The following is a 16,662-nucleotide window of genomic DNA, read 5'->3' as shown; positions in this document are numbered from 1 at the left end:
AAATTTTCATTTTTAACTTTTTTTTTCACAAAACTCGGTTGTCTCGGTTAACTCGGACGAGATTTTCAAAATCTCGTCCGATACAACTCGTTTGTCTCGCGAGTTAATGTAAAATCTGTAATATCTCGGATATCTCGTTTGTCTCGGACGAGTTTTGCGAAAATATCGTCCGAGACGACTCGCATAACTCACGAGACGCGTTCGTCTCATAACTCATTGTGAGTTGGTCTCGTTCACCGCTGATACCGAGTTAACTCGGGCGATACGTCTCGGTCTCGGACGAGTTTTAAAACCATGTATAGAACAGGAATTGGTGTGGTATTAGGAAAAGTTGGTGTGAAAATAGTAATTCTCTTTATTTACCTCCGTACCTTCCTGATGTGACAGTGCATAGAATCATAATTTTTTCCTTGGAGATGTACAACTGTGTTTCCCGAGAAATAAAAACCATGGTTTAATAATGCACATGCCACGTCTAGGTGAAAAATACTTATCTTTGGGATGTGATGGAGAAATATATAGATAGATCTCAAAATTACAAAATAATTCTTACATCTTTCATCGGAAAAAACAAAGACTTTAAAGCCATAACTCGGCTCCAATAAACATACAAATTGAATTACAAGTGAATTATTCTTACAATATGGAGCTGGATTCTCTTCAATAAAACTCACAAACCAAACATTTGAAATAATGGGTATCGATTGATTTTCCTTGATTGTGATTTCTTGAGCCCTAACACTACGTCAAAAAAGGGGTAAATTCGACGACACTTTGTCGGTCGTCGAATTTAACCATGTTTACATAGAAATAGAAGGGAATAATTCTAAATAAAAACAAATTCTATTTAAGTAAATCAAATTTAATCAAAATCTATCCTAACCATCTTCTCATCATAATACTTTGGAGAATATGAATTGATGTATCGCAATAAACCTTATTACCGAAACCCCAAAGGGTTAGGGAGATGGCAAAGATCACACCTCAAGAAGTGGAGGTCTTGAGTTCAAATCCCAACTTAAGGGTTACCCTCAAGGATTTATTGCAAAAATTACTTGGTGCATGTGAGAGGAGGGGATTGCTCATGCCCCGAGGATTAGATGGGTACTCTAACAAGCCTAGATAACTCCATTCCAAAAAAATAAAAAAAAATTTAATCCACCAATTAAATTGGTTTAAGAATTAAGTAGCTTGTTCATAGGCACAATATTTGATCTAAATCATAGTTTCAAAACTTGTCCTAGACTAAGACGTCATTTGATTCGTCTTGATATCAGGTTTGGACAAGACGGACGAACAAGTCAATTTTTTTAACGAGATTTAAAACCCCGTGGTCATTGTTCAAAATTTTGAACGAGACATCTCAAATGTATCAAAACTCGTCCAAGACAACTTGGTATTTGACACAGAAAAGACGAAACACGAAACCAAAGTTTAAAACAATGATCTAAAAAGAATTGAGGGACTCACAAAAATCCTTAAAACTATCGAGCTTGGATAAAAAGCAATTCATCTTTTAGACATATTAGCTAAAGTCTAACAAATCAAAGATATAGCTAGAAAATCATATGTTTGGTCATATGGGATGTCTCGCTCTCTTTTCCGATTGATGTATCTTTGACTTCTTCCAAGAAAGATTCATTGAAGCATTAATAACTCGAATAATAAGCGTCATTAGATCCTATTTTTTCAGGAATCAATATTAATAATCAATTAGAATATATTATGATCCCACTAGGTCTATGATATCAAGGTGAGGTAATACAACTTGCTTTAAGAAATTTTATGGGTTTGACTTAGGATAAAATAAAAATAAAAGCTCGTTATTTCGGATACCCCCTCCCCTCCCTCTTTTGGTGAGTAATTGAGACACTCCATGTTTTTGAACTTGTATCCCTTCCTTTGTGCAAGCTATGTGGATTCAAATTAGTGTTTCTACTACGGTTTTGCCTATTCAGATCGCGATGTGATCGATTATAATTTTATTTGTATCTTGAAAATATAAAATTAAAAAAAAATTAATCCACCAAATTAAATTGGTTTAAGAATTAAGTAGCTTGTTCATAGGCACAATATTTGATCTAAATCATGGTTTCAAAACTTGTCCGAGACTAAGACGTCATCTGATTCGTCTTGATATCAGGTATGGACAAGACGGACAAACAAGTCAATTTTTTTAACGAGATTTAAAACCCCGTGTTCATTGTTCAAAATTTTGAACTAGACATCTCAAATATATCAAAACTCGTCCAAGACGACTCGGTATTTGGCACATACAAGATGAAACACGAAACCAAGTTTTAAAACAATGATCTAAAGAGAATTGAGGTACTCACAAAAATCCTTAAAACTATTGAGCTTGGATAAAAAGCAATTCATCTTTTAGACATATTAGCTAAAGTCCAACAAATCAAAGATAGATGTCTCGCTCTCTTCTCCGATTGATGTATCTTTGACTTCTTCCAAGAAAGATTCATTGAAGCATTAATAATTTGAGTTATAAGTGTCATTAGATCTTATTTTTCAGGAATCAATATTAATAATCAATTAGAATATATTATGATCCCACTAGGTCTATAATATAAAGGTAAAGTAATACAACTTGCTTTAAGAAATTTTATGGGCTCGACTTAGGAAAAAATAAAAATAAAAGCTCGTTATTTCGGATACCCCCTCCCCTCCCCTCCCTCTTTTGGTGAGTATTTGAGACACTCCCTATGTTTTTGAACTTGTATCCCTTCCTTTGTGCAAACTATGTGGATTTAAATTAGTGTTTCTACTACAGTTTTGCCTATTCTGATCGCGATGTGATTGATTATAATTTTATTTGTATCTTGAAAATAATAAAAATATATTTTGAGTAATCATGTCAAAATAAGTCAAGGTAAAAAAGTTGGGTTGGCAATGTAGAAATACTTCGAAAATGAAAGACTGTACCGTTATTTATTGACTTGGACTTTATTTATTTTAAATCAAGTGTTTGTTTGCAAATGGTAGTTCAAATTGTGATGGAAATAATCTATATAATAAACACAATGGTGGGTCCCACTTTCTTTATCTCAATCTTTATAATCCATAAGTAAAGTATCTCAAGGTCACAACTTTTACTTTTGTGGTAATTTTTTCTTCTTTCACTTTTAAAGGATACCCTCAACTATATTGTTTTTCATCTTCTACGTTTTTTTTTTCTCGATACCCGTTCAACTTTAAATACCCCTCCAACTTTATTTTTTTCTCTTTTATAATCTTTTAACCTAAATAGAATGGTCATAAAAACAAACTCTAATTTATTTAATAAAATATGAAGAGTATTTTTAGGAAAACTTGTTTCTTCCTCCACTTTTCAAAAATATCTTTTATTTTATTGTCTTTCCTCTTCTACTCCTTCTTTATTAATAACCATTCAATTTTATTATATTTTCTCATTTGCCCTCCTTAATTGTAAAGATGCCAACCCTTTGTCCTCTTAGAAAAAAGTTTTGAAATTTAATTTCGTTGCGAATCGCAAGGATAATAATTAACTTTATTTATTTTCATTTTCTCTTCCTTTTAAAGAATACCTTACAATTTTATTGCATTTCCTTTCCGGCCTCTCATTCAAAAATACTCATCCAATTTTACGTACTACCTTTCATTGTCTCCCCTTTTTAAATAATACTCCTCTAGTTGTATGGTCTTTTCTCCTTTCCTCCATTTTCCAATAATAGCTCTGTAATTGTATTGGCTTTCCTCTTTTGCCTTCATAACCCCAAAGGGCATGAGCAAACTCTAATTAGTTAACAAATGACTAAAGAACAAATCCTAAATCCCCAACAAATTTTTTCCAGCAAAAATACTTTTAGTGCTATTTGGATGAGTTGAGTTGAAAGTGGATATGCGAGTTAGGAACATGTGCGAGCTGAAGGTGGGAGAAAATAGTAATAGATTCATACATCATAAAATGTTTCTGAGTGATCATAAATGAGCTAAAGATATCTAAACTACGCTTAAAAGGTGAAATGTACATCCAATGTTTTGGGAGTATGTTTACGCAAGTTAAATCTATGATCTGAATATTTCCAAGTAATCTAAGATGCGTACTAGCCTCATGTAATATGATGGATTGATCCATAATCGAGTCCATAACCTCATTAAAGACAGGTTCAGAACAAGAACCAAATAGCTATGTTGAGACCCCACATCTAGCAAAGCAAAAGGGGAGCGGATCTTCTGTAGTGCGTTTTACCTGCAGTACCATGTTGTGATATTAGATGATCGAAGGACAGCGACGTCACACAGCCACAAAATCTGTTTCGCTAAAAAATTGGTGGTTGTGGACTGTCCATCTTCAAAGCCTTCATGGACTCAAAGAATTATATTTTTTTTCAAATTTTTTTTTTTTCCGAATCTGATATACACCATGAACTGTTTAAGGATGAGTTGTCTAATCTTATTTTCAAGATTTCAATCTCGAATATTATCAACTGATCTCCCACCAAATCAGCAACCAAATCAGTCAAGTATTACCAACTGATCTCCCACCAAATCAGCAACTAAATTAGTCATTGATCTCCCAACCAAATCAGTCAACGATTTCCCAAAATCTCTCTTTCCTTATTTTTCTCTTTATCGTTACAATGAGTTGTACATTCCTTATTGTTGGATTTTTCCCTTTTCTGTTTAGATTGTAACAAGCCTTTATAAATATCATTGAACATATCTCTTCTTTCATTAAGGAAGAGAACATCAGATTCTTTCAGTCTCTTAATTTAATATGGTATCAAAGCCATAAGACTTGAACCTCTGCAAAAATGGTGGAGCCTACAGTCAATGATATCTATGGATCAAACGATCCTCTCTTCATTCACCACTCAGATAATCCCACTGCGGTTCTCGTTTCTCCTCTTCTCTCAGGAGATAACTATGGTACATGGTTTCGTGCCATGACAATGGCACTTCGTGCAAAGAATAAGATCGGATTTGTTGATGGATCGATTGAACCTCCTAAAGAAGCTGAAGCCTTGAATAAATGTGAAAGCGCCCTCGATCCGCGGGGTGCGCGGATCCGCTTTTGACCCTTGAGGTTTGGGAGTCGCCACCTAGTTATTACGGTCTAGGAACCGATCAATGACTCTAAACGGATAAAAACTAATCTAAAACCAAAAAAATTGAATTCGGGGATCAAGTTACGGGGTTGGAAGGTATTAGGCACCAACCCCGCCCGGCCAAAGCCGGTCTCTACTAAATTTCCAAGTAAATTACATTGCTAAAACCTAGATAAGAAAATAAATAAAAATAAAAGGTTTACCTTTCCGATGGCAAGGACTTGGTTCCCTCAGATCTGACAAAAAGAACTCCTTGTACCGTGCTCCCTTACTTCGTTCTGCTTCCGGATTTGACTTCGGATCTCCGAGGCAAGGTATCTCCTTGTTTTTGAATCTGAACTCTTCAATTTCGTTACGGATTTGGGGGTGTTTTTAGAAGGCTTTTGGGTGTTTTCTAGACTAAAATTGAAGGAGGGATGTTAGCTAAGGAGTTGGGGCTCCAAAACTAGGGTTTATGGGGGGCTAGGGGAGCTTCTAGACCTACTTCTCTTAGGGTTTATAATTTGATACGAAAATAGGGTGTGAGCACCTCTATTTATAGATGTTTTTAAGGGTTGATTTGGATAGAGTTAGTGTTTAATTAGAGATCTTTTAATTAGAGTTGTGTTTTAGTTTGACTTGTTTTAGGTAGAATTGTGTTTTAATTAGAATTGTTTTAAGTAGAATTGTGTTTTAATTCAAATTGTTTTAGGTAGAATTGTTTTTAAGTTAGAACTCTATTAGATAGAGTTATTATTTAATTAGAATTCTATTATGACTTTTGGTCTTATTTAATTGACTTTTATTGTTTTGACTTCAGTCTTAATTGATTGACTTTTAATATCTTGACTTTAGTCTTGCTTAATTGACTTTAATTTTGACTTCAGTCTCACTTGATTGACTTTAATACCTTGACCTTAGTCTTGCTTGATTTACTTTGATTTTTGGAGAACCCCTCCTCTAAAATATTTTTAATTCTTTGGACCCCCAAATGGAGGGGTCCTTAAAGAAATATCCCACGAACCTTCAACAATTTTGCCTGAGAGTTCGATTAATCGATTTTTTAGGTTCAAAATTTTAAATTAATTTCATTAATGTTTAAATTTAATTATTTAATATTTTATTTATTAATTTCGGAATTTTTTATCATGAAAATTGTGAAATTACCGTTTTGCCCCCCGGAGAGGACTTTTCACGTTTTAAGTTGGTTTTTAATGTTCTAGGATGTTTTAGAATCGATTTTTCGTAAGGAATTCAATGGAAATATTAGTTTTTGTTATTTATGAAATTTTTTGTGTGAAATGGTTGTGAACTTTATGAGGGGCATTTTCGTAATTTTGTCAAATTCTGTTAAAATTGGTGAAATGATTTATTTGGTTCCAATTGTCATTTTATGTGTTCGAATGGGTTTTCCTAAGCGTAACGTAGGCTCTAAGGTTGTTTTGAGGTTAGGGGTATTTTGGTAATTTGGTAATTTTTAGTGATTTTTATCATGAAGCTTCTTTTTGGTCTGCAAGATGATGATTTCTATGTTTCTGGGGTCGTACTTTCCTAGCGTAGCGTGGTTTCTAAGGTTTTGTCAATTCGAGATACCTCATCTGGATTTCTGAAACAAATCTGGTAACAAAGTAAAGCAATGGAATACACATCCATCATTGGGAATCCTTGCGATCGGGTTGACGAGTTGATTAATCAGGCGGATGCAAAAATGGGGTGTCTACAAAATGGGAAAGATGCAACGATTTGGTTAGTTCATGGATTTTAAACTCCACAGAGAATGATATCCGTGGAAGTATCCTCTATGCAAAAAATGCTAGAGACATATGGGTCGATCTTCGTGACCGATTCACTCAAACAAATGCACCCAAGATCTATCAGCTGAAGCAAGCTATTGCTTCCTTGAAGCAAGAGGAATCCTCTGTTTCCACATACTTTACAAATATAAAGGTGCTATGGGATGAACTCAACTCGCTTTCAGTTGTACAACCTTGCACTTGCGGTCACGGAAAGGCAAGTATTGCTCGACATCAACAAGACCGTATCATGGAATTTCTCCAAGGTCTCCATGAGCGTTATTCACCCCTTCGAAGTCAGATTTTGTTAATGGACCCATTACCAACTGCAACCAAGATATATTCTCTTGTACGTCAGGAGGAAAAACAACAAGAAATCCACTCTTCATCTCCTTCAGTTACTATACCAGAAGCTGCTGCACTCACAACCAATAGCTCTAGTCTCATAGAAATTACATCAGCAAATCGTGCTAATATTAGCACTAACAACAGAAATTTTCGTCCAAACAGATCCTTCAATCGACAAAATAATCAACGAAATAGCAATGGAAACTACCGCCGAAGACCGAAGATGCATTGTGACTATTGTGGGTATGACAATCACAACATAGATACATGTTATAACCTACATGGATTTCCTTCAGATCGATCAAGGAACAATTCTAAGCAGCCAAACAATTCAGGTCCCTCATTTTCGGATTCTTCGCGACTGAACGAACGAGCAATGGTGTCAGCCCCAATGATTACACAAGAGCAATATAACAATATTCTGGCCATGCTTTCATCAGGTAGTACTAATGGCAATGCCAATCTAGCAGGTATAGCTCTCACCACTCAATTAGACTCTGTTTGGATTATTGACACTGGGGCTACCAATCACATGTGCTCTTCTTTATCCCTCTTATCATCTCACTCACCCTGCACCACACCAACCTTTGTTCAATTACCAGATGGTTCCAATGCACAAGTCACTCACATTGGGACTGTGAATCTTTCTTCAAATCTCAAACTTGATCATGTCTTCTACATCCCATCTTTTAAATTTAATCTTTTATCCATTAGTCAACTTACAAAGTCTCATCAATATTCAGTAACCTTCTTTTATGATCAATGTAACTTTCAGGACCTGTCTACGAAGAAGACGATTGGAGTGGGTAGTGTGCGTAGTGGACTCTACTAGTTTCAAGTATCATCTGCCCACCTAGTTACTGGGACCCCTACCATCGACATTTGGCATTGGAGACTTGGACATCCTTCTTTTAGTCGATTATCAGAGTTAGCCAAGAACTTTCCATTTATTTCTTGTTCCAATAAATATGTTTGTGATGTTTGTCCTCAAGCGAAACAAACACGTTTAAGTTTTCCAACTAGTTCTATTTCATCAAATAAACCATTTCAGTTAATTCATTGTGATATTTGGGGAAATTTCTCCCAATCATCTTTTTCCAGTGCACATTTTTTTCTTACCATTGTGGATGACTTTTCTCGATGTACTTGGATTTATCTAATGCCGTTTAAATCAGACACCAAATTTTATTTAAAATCCTTCTTTGCAATGGTTAAAACTCAATTCCATTATCAAATCAAAGAAGTTTCTTCTGGTGATGGTGATATCTTCCTTCCTCAAATCCAACAAGTACGTTCTGACAATGGGACCGAGTTTTTATCTAATGAAATGCAACAATTTTTTTCTCAACATGGGATTGTTTATCAACGTAGCTGTGTTTCCACACCTCAACAAAATGGGGTTGTAGAAAGAAAACATAGACACCTCCTAGAGGTTGCCCGTGCCTTGAGATTTCAAGCACACTTACCTCTCACCTTTTGGGGATAATGCATTCTTACTGCTGCATACTTAATCAATAAAACACCCACGTCCTTATTAGATGGAAAATCTCCTCATGAAATTTTATTCCATGCCCCACCTTCATATTCTCGCCTTCGTGTGTTTGGCTGCTTGATTTTTGCTCACAATGCTCACATAAAGCACAAGTTTGATCAACGTGCAAAATCGGGGGTTTTTCTTGGTTACCCATATGCCCAAAAGGGATATCGCATATACGACATCACCACTAAAACCATCTATGTATCTAGAGATGTTACCTTCCATGAAACCGTCTTCCCTTTTCATGACATCTCCACCCCATCACATCCCACTTTTGTCAGTCCATTGCCCATTGAAGAACATCCACAATTTGACTTTGCACCTCACCAAGTAGCCATTCCCACATCTTCACATTCCGTTCCAGCCGCACTTGCCCCAAACTCGCAATTTGATTCACGACCTGGTTCAGAATTGGCTAGCCCATCCATTCCATTCACAAACTCCTCTACCACTCGTTCTACTCGAGAACGTCGCCTTCCTTCTTACCTTAAGGACTATCATTGTTCCATAGCCACCACAGCGCCACTACTTTACCCAACGACTTCTACACAGGCAGGTACTCCCTACCCTTTACACAACTTTATTTCATATGCTAATTTTTCAGATTCCCATCGTGCTTTTCTCTCTGCTATTTCTTCCACATGTGAACCCAGGTCATTTTCTCAAGCAATCAAAGATCCTCGGTGGCGTGATGCTATGACTGCAGAGATTAGTGCCCTTGAAAGCAATCATACTTGGACTCTTACACATCTTCCATCTCATAAAAAGCCGATTGGGTGTAAGTGGGTCTACAAAATTAAACATCGGTCAGATGGCACCATTGATCGCTACAAAGCTCGTTTGGTCGCCAAAGGTCTTACTCAAGTTGAGGGGCTTGATTATCATGACACCTTTGCACCTGTTGCCAAGCTTGTTACTATTCGAGCACTTCTCTCTGTTGCCACCGTCAAGCACTAGTCTCTTCACCAACTTGACGTCAATAACGCCTTCCTCCATGGCGATCTGGAAGAAGAAGTTTACATGCAACTCCCACCTGGGTTTGCTCGAAAGGGGGAGACTTGTGTTTGCCGATTACATAAATCACTATATGGCTTAAAACAAGCTTCACGCCAATGATTTGCCAAATTCTCCAATATTCTCCTACAAGCCGGTTTCTCACAATCACGAGCTGATTACTCTTTGTTCACATGCACCACTGGACAATCCTCTACTTTTGTTTTGGTCTACGTTGATGATATAATAATCACTGGGAATGATGATTCTGCTATTAAACACCTCAAAGATTTCCTTGCTCAGAAATTCTTCATCAAAGATCTTGGTCGTCTCAAGTACTTCCTTGGTATTGAAGTAGCTCGCTCTCGCCAAGGTCTTTTTCTATGTCAACGCAAGTACATCTTGGATATTCTCAAAGGCACAGGCTTCCTCGGTGCCAAAACTTCTCCCTTTCCAATGGAGCAACATCTTCACTTGACTCCAACCGATGGAAATCCCTTACCAGATCCCTCTATTTATCGTTGACTCGTTGGTCGCCTCATTTACCTTACCGTCACCAGGCCTGACATTGTCTATTCGGTCCATATTTTAAGCCAATTTATGCAAGCTCCTCATACCAGCCACATGGATGCTGCCACAAGAGTCCTTCGTTACCTCAAAGGCTCCCTTGGAAAGGGCATTCTCCTTTCCTCATCTAGTTCACTACAATTGAGTGGTTTCTACGACTCTGATTGGGCCGGTTGCCCAATGACTAGACGATCAACCACTGGTTATTGTACCATGCTTGGTTTCAATCCTATTTCTTGGAAAACTAAGAAACAGACCACCATCTCTCGCTCGTCTGCTGAAGCGGAATATCGTGCCATGGCCACACTCACCTCAGAACTTCAATGGCTAAAGTATTTACTTACTGATCTTGGCATTCCTCATCCATCTCCCATTACCCTCTATTGTGACAATCAAGCAGCCATCCACATAGCTGAAAATCCTGTGTTTCACGAGCGCACAAAACACATTGAGCTGGACTGTTAGTTCGTTCGCGAGAAGATTCAATCCAAATTAATCGCCCCTCGCTACATACGTTCTTCTGAGCAAATAGCAGACCTCTTTACCAAGCCATTGGGTCAGGACCCTTTTCACAAGCTCATTAGCAAGTTGGGCGTTACTCACGTGCACGCTCCACCTTGAGGAGGAGTATTACCAACTGATCTCCCACCAAATCAGCAACCAAATCAGTCAAGTATTACCAACTGATCTCCCACCAAATCAGCAACTAAATCAGTCACTGATCTCCCAACCAAATCAGTCAACGATTTAACAAAATCTCTCTTTCCTTATTTTTCTCTTTATTATTACAATGAGTTGCACATTCCTTATTGTTGGATTTTTCCCTTTTCTGTTTAGATTGTAACAAGCCTTTATAAATATCATTGAACATATCTCTTCTTTCATTAAGGAAGAGAACATCAGATTCTTTCAGTCTCTTAATTTAATATCTAATAATTAAAAAGCACTTCAAGATACTACAGGGAAAACACACTACAACTCCCAAGCAAAAGTACATAAGGCAATGATTTTTCTTTTCTTCCCGTAAGGTTTTAATTAGTTAGATATTTAAAATATCAAACAAAACCTTCGAAAAAAATGAAGCTAAATAGTCATCCATTTTCCAAAAGCCATGTATCCTTCTCAATCCTTAATGTTTGAAGTCAAAGATAAAAATTTGCATTTAAAGCATTAAAGACCAAAAAACACCACAAAACGTTCTCTAATTATGTCAAACATCTTTCTCTATCAAATAAGCACGAAATTCAAAGCGGAGAATAACCCTTTCATATAGTTTGAAAAATGCATTGATAAACCGGTATCTTCAGTTAGAAAATAAAATGCATCGTATTAAGATAGATGATATACATTCTATTATTGTCAATGTAATTTTTTCATAAATTGAAGGTTGTAAAGGAAAATTACATATTTAACAATACAATAATGATTTTTTGACGTCCCCCCAAACACCCCAGATGTGGCATGTGCTAGAATCATAGATTATTTTTCTCAGGATACACAACTGCACATTTATCCTGATGGAAAAATCTTTATATCAAACTTCTTTCTATATCTTGATTGATGTAATATCATTAAATAGAGTTCTTGTAATAATCATCAAAGAATTATCGATAAAGTAATTTTTTTTTCTTCTATATAATTTGCCTGCAAACTGTAGTAAAAGGTAGAACAAACTAAGAACCAAACCACTTTACTTCATTAAGTAGAAACCAACCATGTAATAAAACTATAAAATTACACCAAAGCCCAAAGTTCTTAAGGGAGTAACGAAAAAAAAAAGGACTAGTATCTTAGGATATAACTAGTAATTGTAAAGTCCTTTAAACAAAGCTACTATTTCTTAGTATATAACTAGTAATTAATTGTATAGTCCTTTAAACGAAGCTAATATTTGTGAGGCTGAAGACGAACTGGTAGTCCTTTGGCGGGCATTGGCATTGGATCCACTATTATCTTCTCTTTAGGCAGCAATTTCTCCCATTTGAACTTCCTCACAACATTGTGCATGAACACAAGTATTTCTAGTCGAGCATACTCTTTTCCAGGACACATTCTTGGTCCTCCTCCAAACGGAACAAATGTGTAAGGTGCAGGTCCATTTCCTTCGAACCTTGATGGATCAAATTTTTCGGGTTCGGGGAAGTAGTCTGGGTTCCTATGAGTCGAATTTGAGCTCCAATATAACTGTCATTAAATTAATGATTAGTAACAACTCGAAACATGTCCAAAACATTTTCAATCACTAAGATTTTACGTGAATTATTATAAGTTACCTTCCATCCCTTAGGAATAAAAAATCCTGCATAGGTGAAATCCGTAATTGCTTCTCGGAAAGCTCCTTGGAGGGGTGGTGCAAGTCTTAACACTTCACAAGCGACGTTCCAAGAGTACTTCATTTTTTGTATGTCATCCCAATTTAGCAACTCTCCTGGTGCTTTCGACTTTGCGATCTCAGTTTGCTCTGTTGTGAGGTTCAACCAATTAGAAGGATTTCGTATAAAACATGACTCATGGGCACAGTGAGAAAAATTAACCAAAAACTCTATTAATGTTCCTCAAAAGTTAATTTAAATAGAAGGAAAAAAAAAAAAGTTTGTCAAGGGATCTTGATAAAGGTTCATAATTGAGAGAGTTTTAGGATTAATAAGGATTTGATCAGATCAATTCTGGAACAACACTCCATGTCGAGATCTGATGGGGAATAGAATAGAATCTCAATGCTATCCAGGGTTAATAATTTAGGATAAAATTATAATTTTTTTTGGTCAAATTGCAGATCAATCCAAAATATACCGAATCAAAGGTAGATCAACAATGTTCAAGGAATCTAGTATATAATAAGTACAAATAATAGATTTTGTGTATTTTATCTATCAGATCCAATTATTATTGAATGATATTACCTTAAAGGCCGTCCGTGATGTCGCCGTGGAAGCTTTGTCGGGGTTGGTGAGTTTTCTAAAATTCATGAATTTACCTTTATGCCCTTGAGTTGATGTGGATTTATAATAAAGGAAAATAAGCATTTATAACATTTTTGATGAATATTAAAAAAAATTAATTAATAATGTAATTCTTGCAAAATAGTTTTAAGTGCAAGAGTTTGCCCTTGGGCATCCTCTTTGGGGTTAAGGGGCAGAGGTGGAAAATAATAAAGTTGGTCAAGTATTCTTGAAAAAAGTGATGAAAATGAAAGAAAATAAAATTAGTATTATGAAAAGAAAATATTTTTTACTTTAATTTATAAGATTACAACTAAGGTGAATGTATTGAGGTGTTGGAAGAGGGTTTCAATCCTCCAACTCTGGGTGGATAGGACACCAACTCTATTGAAGAAAGGGAGAAGATGTGTCTCTTAAAAATGAATAAAAGAGTAAAGACAATAAAATAAATAAAAGAGAAGATAAATGTTAAAAGTTAACCTTGAGATTTGTGATAGGATTAAATTTTTAACCAAAAAAAAAGAAAAAACTCCAAACTTTACATTTTTATATTATTATAATGAGATTCAATGCCAAGATATAGATCTCACAAATGCCCCATCTTTACATTCAAACTTAATATTATCTTAGGTAATTTTGTTTATAAAAAAATTAAGAAAATTATAATTCAACGACTCTTAAATCACGTTGGTTAATTTTCAAAATTACAAAAATATCATTTTTACTATATAATCTTTAAATAAAAAAAAACTTTTAAGTAATATCTCAAATTACAAATAAACCCTTCTAATATATATTCTTTTGCACATCTCATGTTTTAGTTTAAACTTTACTAGAAGGTGTCATGACTCACATGTATAAAGACTTATTTATAAGTTAAATATTAATTAAAGAAATTTTCAAGATTACATGATTAACAGGTATGTTGTAGTTTTGAAAAATTAACCAATGTGATTATAGAGTTGTGGATTGCAATTTCATTTGTTTTTATCATATTGATCCTCATTATATTTAACTCAAAAGGTGGGGGCGTATGTGGGATCCAAATTTTGGTGTTGAATCACTTACATTCCACCTTCTCTCGCTCTATTAGTAAAGTTATTATCAAAGTCATTTTAGTCAAAAAAAAAAAAAAAAAAATTTAATAAAATTATTATCCTTGACCAATAAAAATGTCAATTAGTTTTCTTAAATTACAAAAATATCATTTTATTATGTTAAATCACTTTAATTAATATTATAAATTATAATTAAAAAAAACACCTCAATAATAATATAATATAAATAGATTAGATACCATAACCAACTCAAACCATCAATTGTCATTCCAAAAATTTGAGAAAGATGTTCCTTTCTAACTTGGTAAAATTTCAAATTTTATTGTCATTGGGTCCACATAAATTACTACATTAGAAATCCAACACAACATCTTCAAGATTTCATGGAAAAGCTCATATTCAAAATAAAAAATAAAAAAGTATTTTGAGATTAATCTAAAGGGTTGAAATTGGACTGTTACTAAATTCTCAAAACTTAAAATTAAAATTCAACGGTGAAAATTAATGATTCTTCAAAAAACAAAATATTCAAATTCTTAAAAGTTCCATCCTCTAAATCTTTGTGGCATTGGATCATGTTTTTGGATCCTAACATATGAACTAAAGACCCTTAATAAGATTTAAAATATTATTAAGTTAGTCAGGCCAGTAGAGTGACTTGAAAAATTCCATAAGTTAGTCATGGATTTAGCGAAAATGGTTTTGTCTTTAAAGGTAAAATCAAAATATCCCATGTGTATGTTTGTGCTTTTGCACGTGCGTTAACCTACCACAAGGAACGACGTACTAAAAACAAAATTAAAAAAGAGAAAAAAAAAACAAAAAACTAAACTAAGTAAGAGAGCTTCTATTGCCACACTAGCTTTTACTAACAGCAACCCAATATGTGTGTAAAGAATTCTTAAGAATTGGAGTGCTTTTAGCAAAAGTTGGTGTGGCAATAGAATCTCTCTAAATGCTTCTTGGCTTACCACGGAGGACCTCATTGTAGACATGAAGAAGCTCTGCAAGATACTTCAACACAAAAGTAATGGCGGCACTCGCTGTATCATGGCCACCAATTAACAACCCAAGTATCTTATCTGCAATATCTCCCACATTCATAAACTCTCCATTTTCGTTACTCGTTAAAAGCATATAAGACAATATATCTTGAGTTGGCGAAGCTTTCTTCTCTGCCAAATCAATCTTCCTCTGCTTTATAATCCTAAATAATTCCTTCCTTATAAACTTCGAAGCTTTGATCGCTCTATTAAATGGAGTTCCAGGAAAATCAATTGGTATCGAAATGATCCCAGAAGCCAAAACCGCGAATGGATCACGTAATTTGGCAATTTGAATGGGATCTTCAAAACTTATGAACAATCGACAAGCTAATGAGAAAGTATAGCTTTTCGCTAAAGGAAACACAGTAACCTCCTTTTTATTATCCCAATGTTCCTCCAAATGTTTCTTTGCGATCGAATCCATGGTTCCAATGTAACTTGAAAGCGCTTCTGGTTTCATGAATCCTGGAAGCAGTTTTCGCATTTTTTTAGATTCTTCTTTACTTGATGTTTGTAAGGAAGAAGGAAAGATTTTATCGACTGATCGAGGCCACCAAGCGTTAACAAGTTTGTTTTCGTTAGAGAATAAGAACTTGTTACCGGCTGAGCCACAGAAGACAGCAGCAAATTCACCAAGTAAGGAAGTTTTAAAGACATTTGGAGAGAATTTTTTCATTCGATCTTTGATGAATTTCTCAGGGTGACCTTTTCTTCCGGTGTTAAGGAACTCGAGACTTTCACCTATGATGGGCCATCCGGTTTTTCCTGGAGGGAGATTATTTGCTGTGGATTTCTGTTTGTAACCTATGAATTTGAAAGAAAGAGAGATGAAGACGACAATAAGGAGAAGGAAAGAGAGGAAGAAAAGCTCCATGTCGTGAGCACTAGCAACTATATATATTATGTATATGGAAGAATGTGTTGTACTTCTCTTCAGTGATCTTATGTGGGCTTAAATAGACTCTATATGGGATTTTTCTAGAATGAATAGGGATCCACGTCAGTCTCTCGTTCCAAACCAAGGTAAGGTGGCACTTTATTTTTATGTCACGTGTTATTATTTATTTTTTGACTCAATGACCGTCTAAGTATGTGATTCATCATATAATCACCAACAAATGGAACACATATCCACACGGTCGATGATGGATCCCCAAATATGCAAACATGTAAGGGAGCCACCTAACCTTGGTTAGGTACGGGGGACATCGTTCTCGATCCGTACTTTTCTAGATAATGCAAGTAAATAGTTATTTTTTAAAATAATGATTTTATGCCCCCTGAGTTATCTAATTCGCTAGCTAAGTACCGAACT

At 35.2% G+C, this 16,662-nt stretch overlaps 2 protein-coding genes across 2 annotated transcripts; one reads left to right on the top strand and one right to left on the bottom strand.

The window, feature by feature from the left end:
* The first annotated feature begins 4,790 nt into the window (after positions 1-4,790).
* LOC147397606 (uncharacterized) lies at positions 4,791-9,698 on the top strand. The gene is made up of 4 exons (XM_086450211.1): positions 4,791-5,016; positions 6,838-7,841; positions 8,844-9,297; positions 9,346-9,698. Exons 1-4 carry the CDS (start codon positions 4,791-4,793, stop codon positions 9,696-9,698), a joined length of 2,037 nt encoding a protein of 678 aa, XP_086306337.1.
* Positions 9,699-11,975: 2,277 nt separating this feature from the next.
* On the bottom strand, positions 11,976-16,270 carry LOC147397605 (beta-amyrin 28-monooxygenase-like). The gene is made up of 3 exons (XM_086449421.1): positions 15,273-16,270; positions 12,575-12,762; positions 11,976-12,485 (listed from the first exon to the last, which is right to left on the bottom strand). Exons 1-3 carry the CDS (start codon positions 16,219-16,221, stop codon positions 12,186-12,188), a joined length of 1,437 nt encoding a protein of 478 aa, XP_086305547.1. The 5' UTR covers positions 16,222-16,270; the 3' UTR covers positions 11,976-12,185.
* Positions 16,271-16,662: the final 392 nt, after the last annotated feature.

The sequence above is a fragment of the Akebia trifoliata genome, chromosome 8 (genome assembly GCF_017979445.1).
Source record: "Akebia trifoliata isolate Shusen 1 chromosome 8, ASM1797944v1, whole genome shotgun sequence".
NCBI classification, from domain to species: Eukaryota; Viridiplantae; Streptophyta; class Magnoliopsida; order Ranunculales; family Lardizabalaceae; genus Akebia; species Akebia trifoliata.
This window is presented reverse-complemented; position numbering and strand designations above follow the sequence as displayed.

Bases quoted from the DNA above. Each gene is read 5' to 3' on its own strand.
- LOC147397606 (XM_086450211.1), top strand. From the start codon at position 4,791: ATGGTGGAGCCTACAGTCAATGATATCTATGGATCAAACGATCCTCTC. The intron at 5,017-6,837 runs GCGCCCTCGATC...TAAACTCCACAG, and splicing joins AGCCTTGAATAAATGTGAAA to AGAATGATATCCGTGGAAGT. The intron at 9,298-9,345 runs GTACTCCCTACC...CTAATTTTTCAG, and splicing joins AACGACTTCTACACAGGCAG to ATTCCCATCGTGCTTTTCTC.
- LOC147397605 (XM_086449421.1), bottom strand. From the start codon at position 16,221: ATGGAGCTTTTCTTCCTCTCTTTCCTTCTCCTTATTGTCGTCTTCATC. The intron at 12,763-15,272 runs GTAAGCCAAGAA...ACCTCACAACAG, and splicing joins CTACAATGAGGTCCTCCGTG to AGCAAACTGAGATCGCAAAG. The intron at 12,486-12,574 runs GTAACTTATAAT...ATTTAATGACAG, and splicing joins TTATTCCTAAGGGATGGAAG to TTATATTGGAGCTCAAATTC.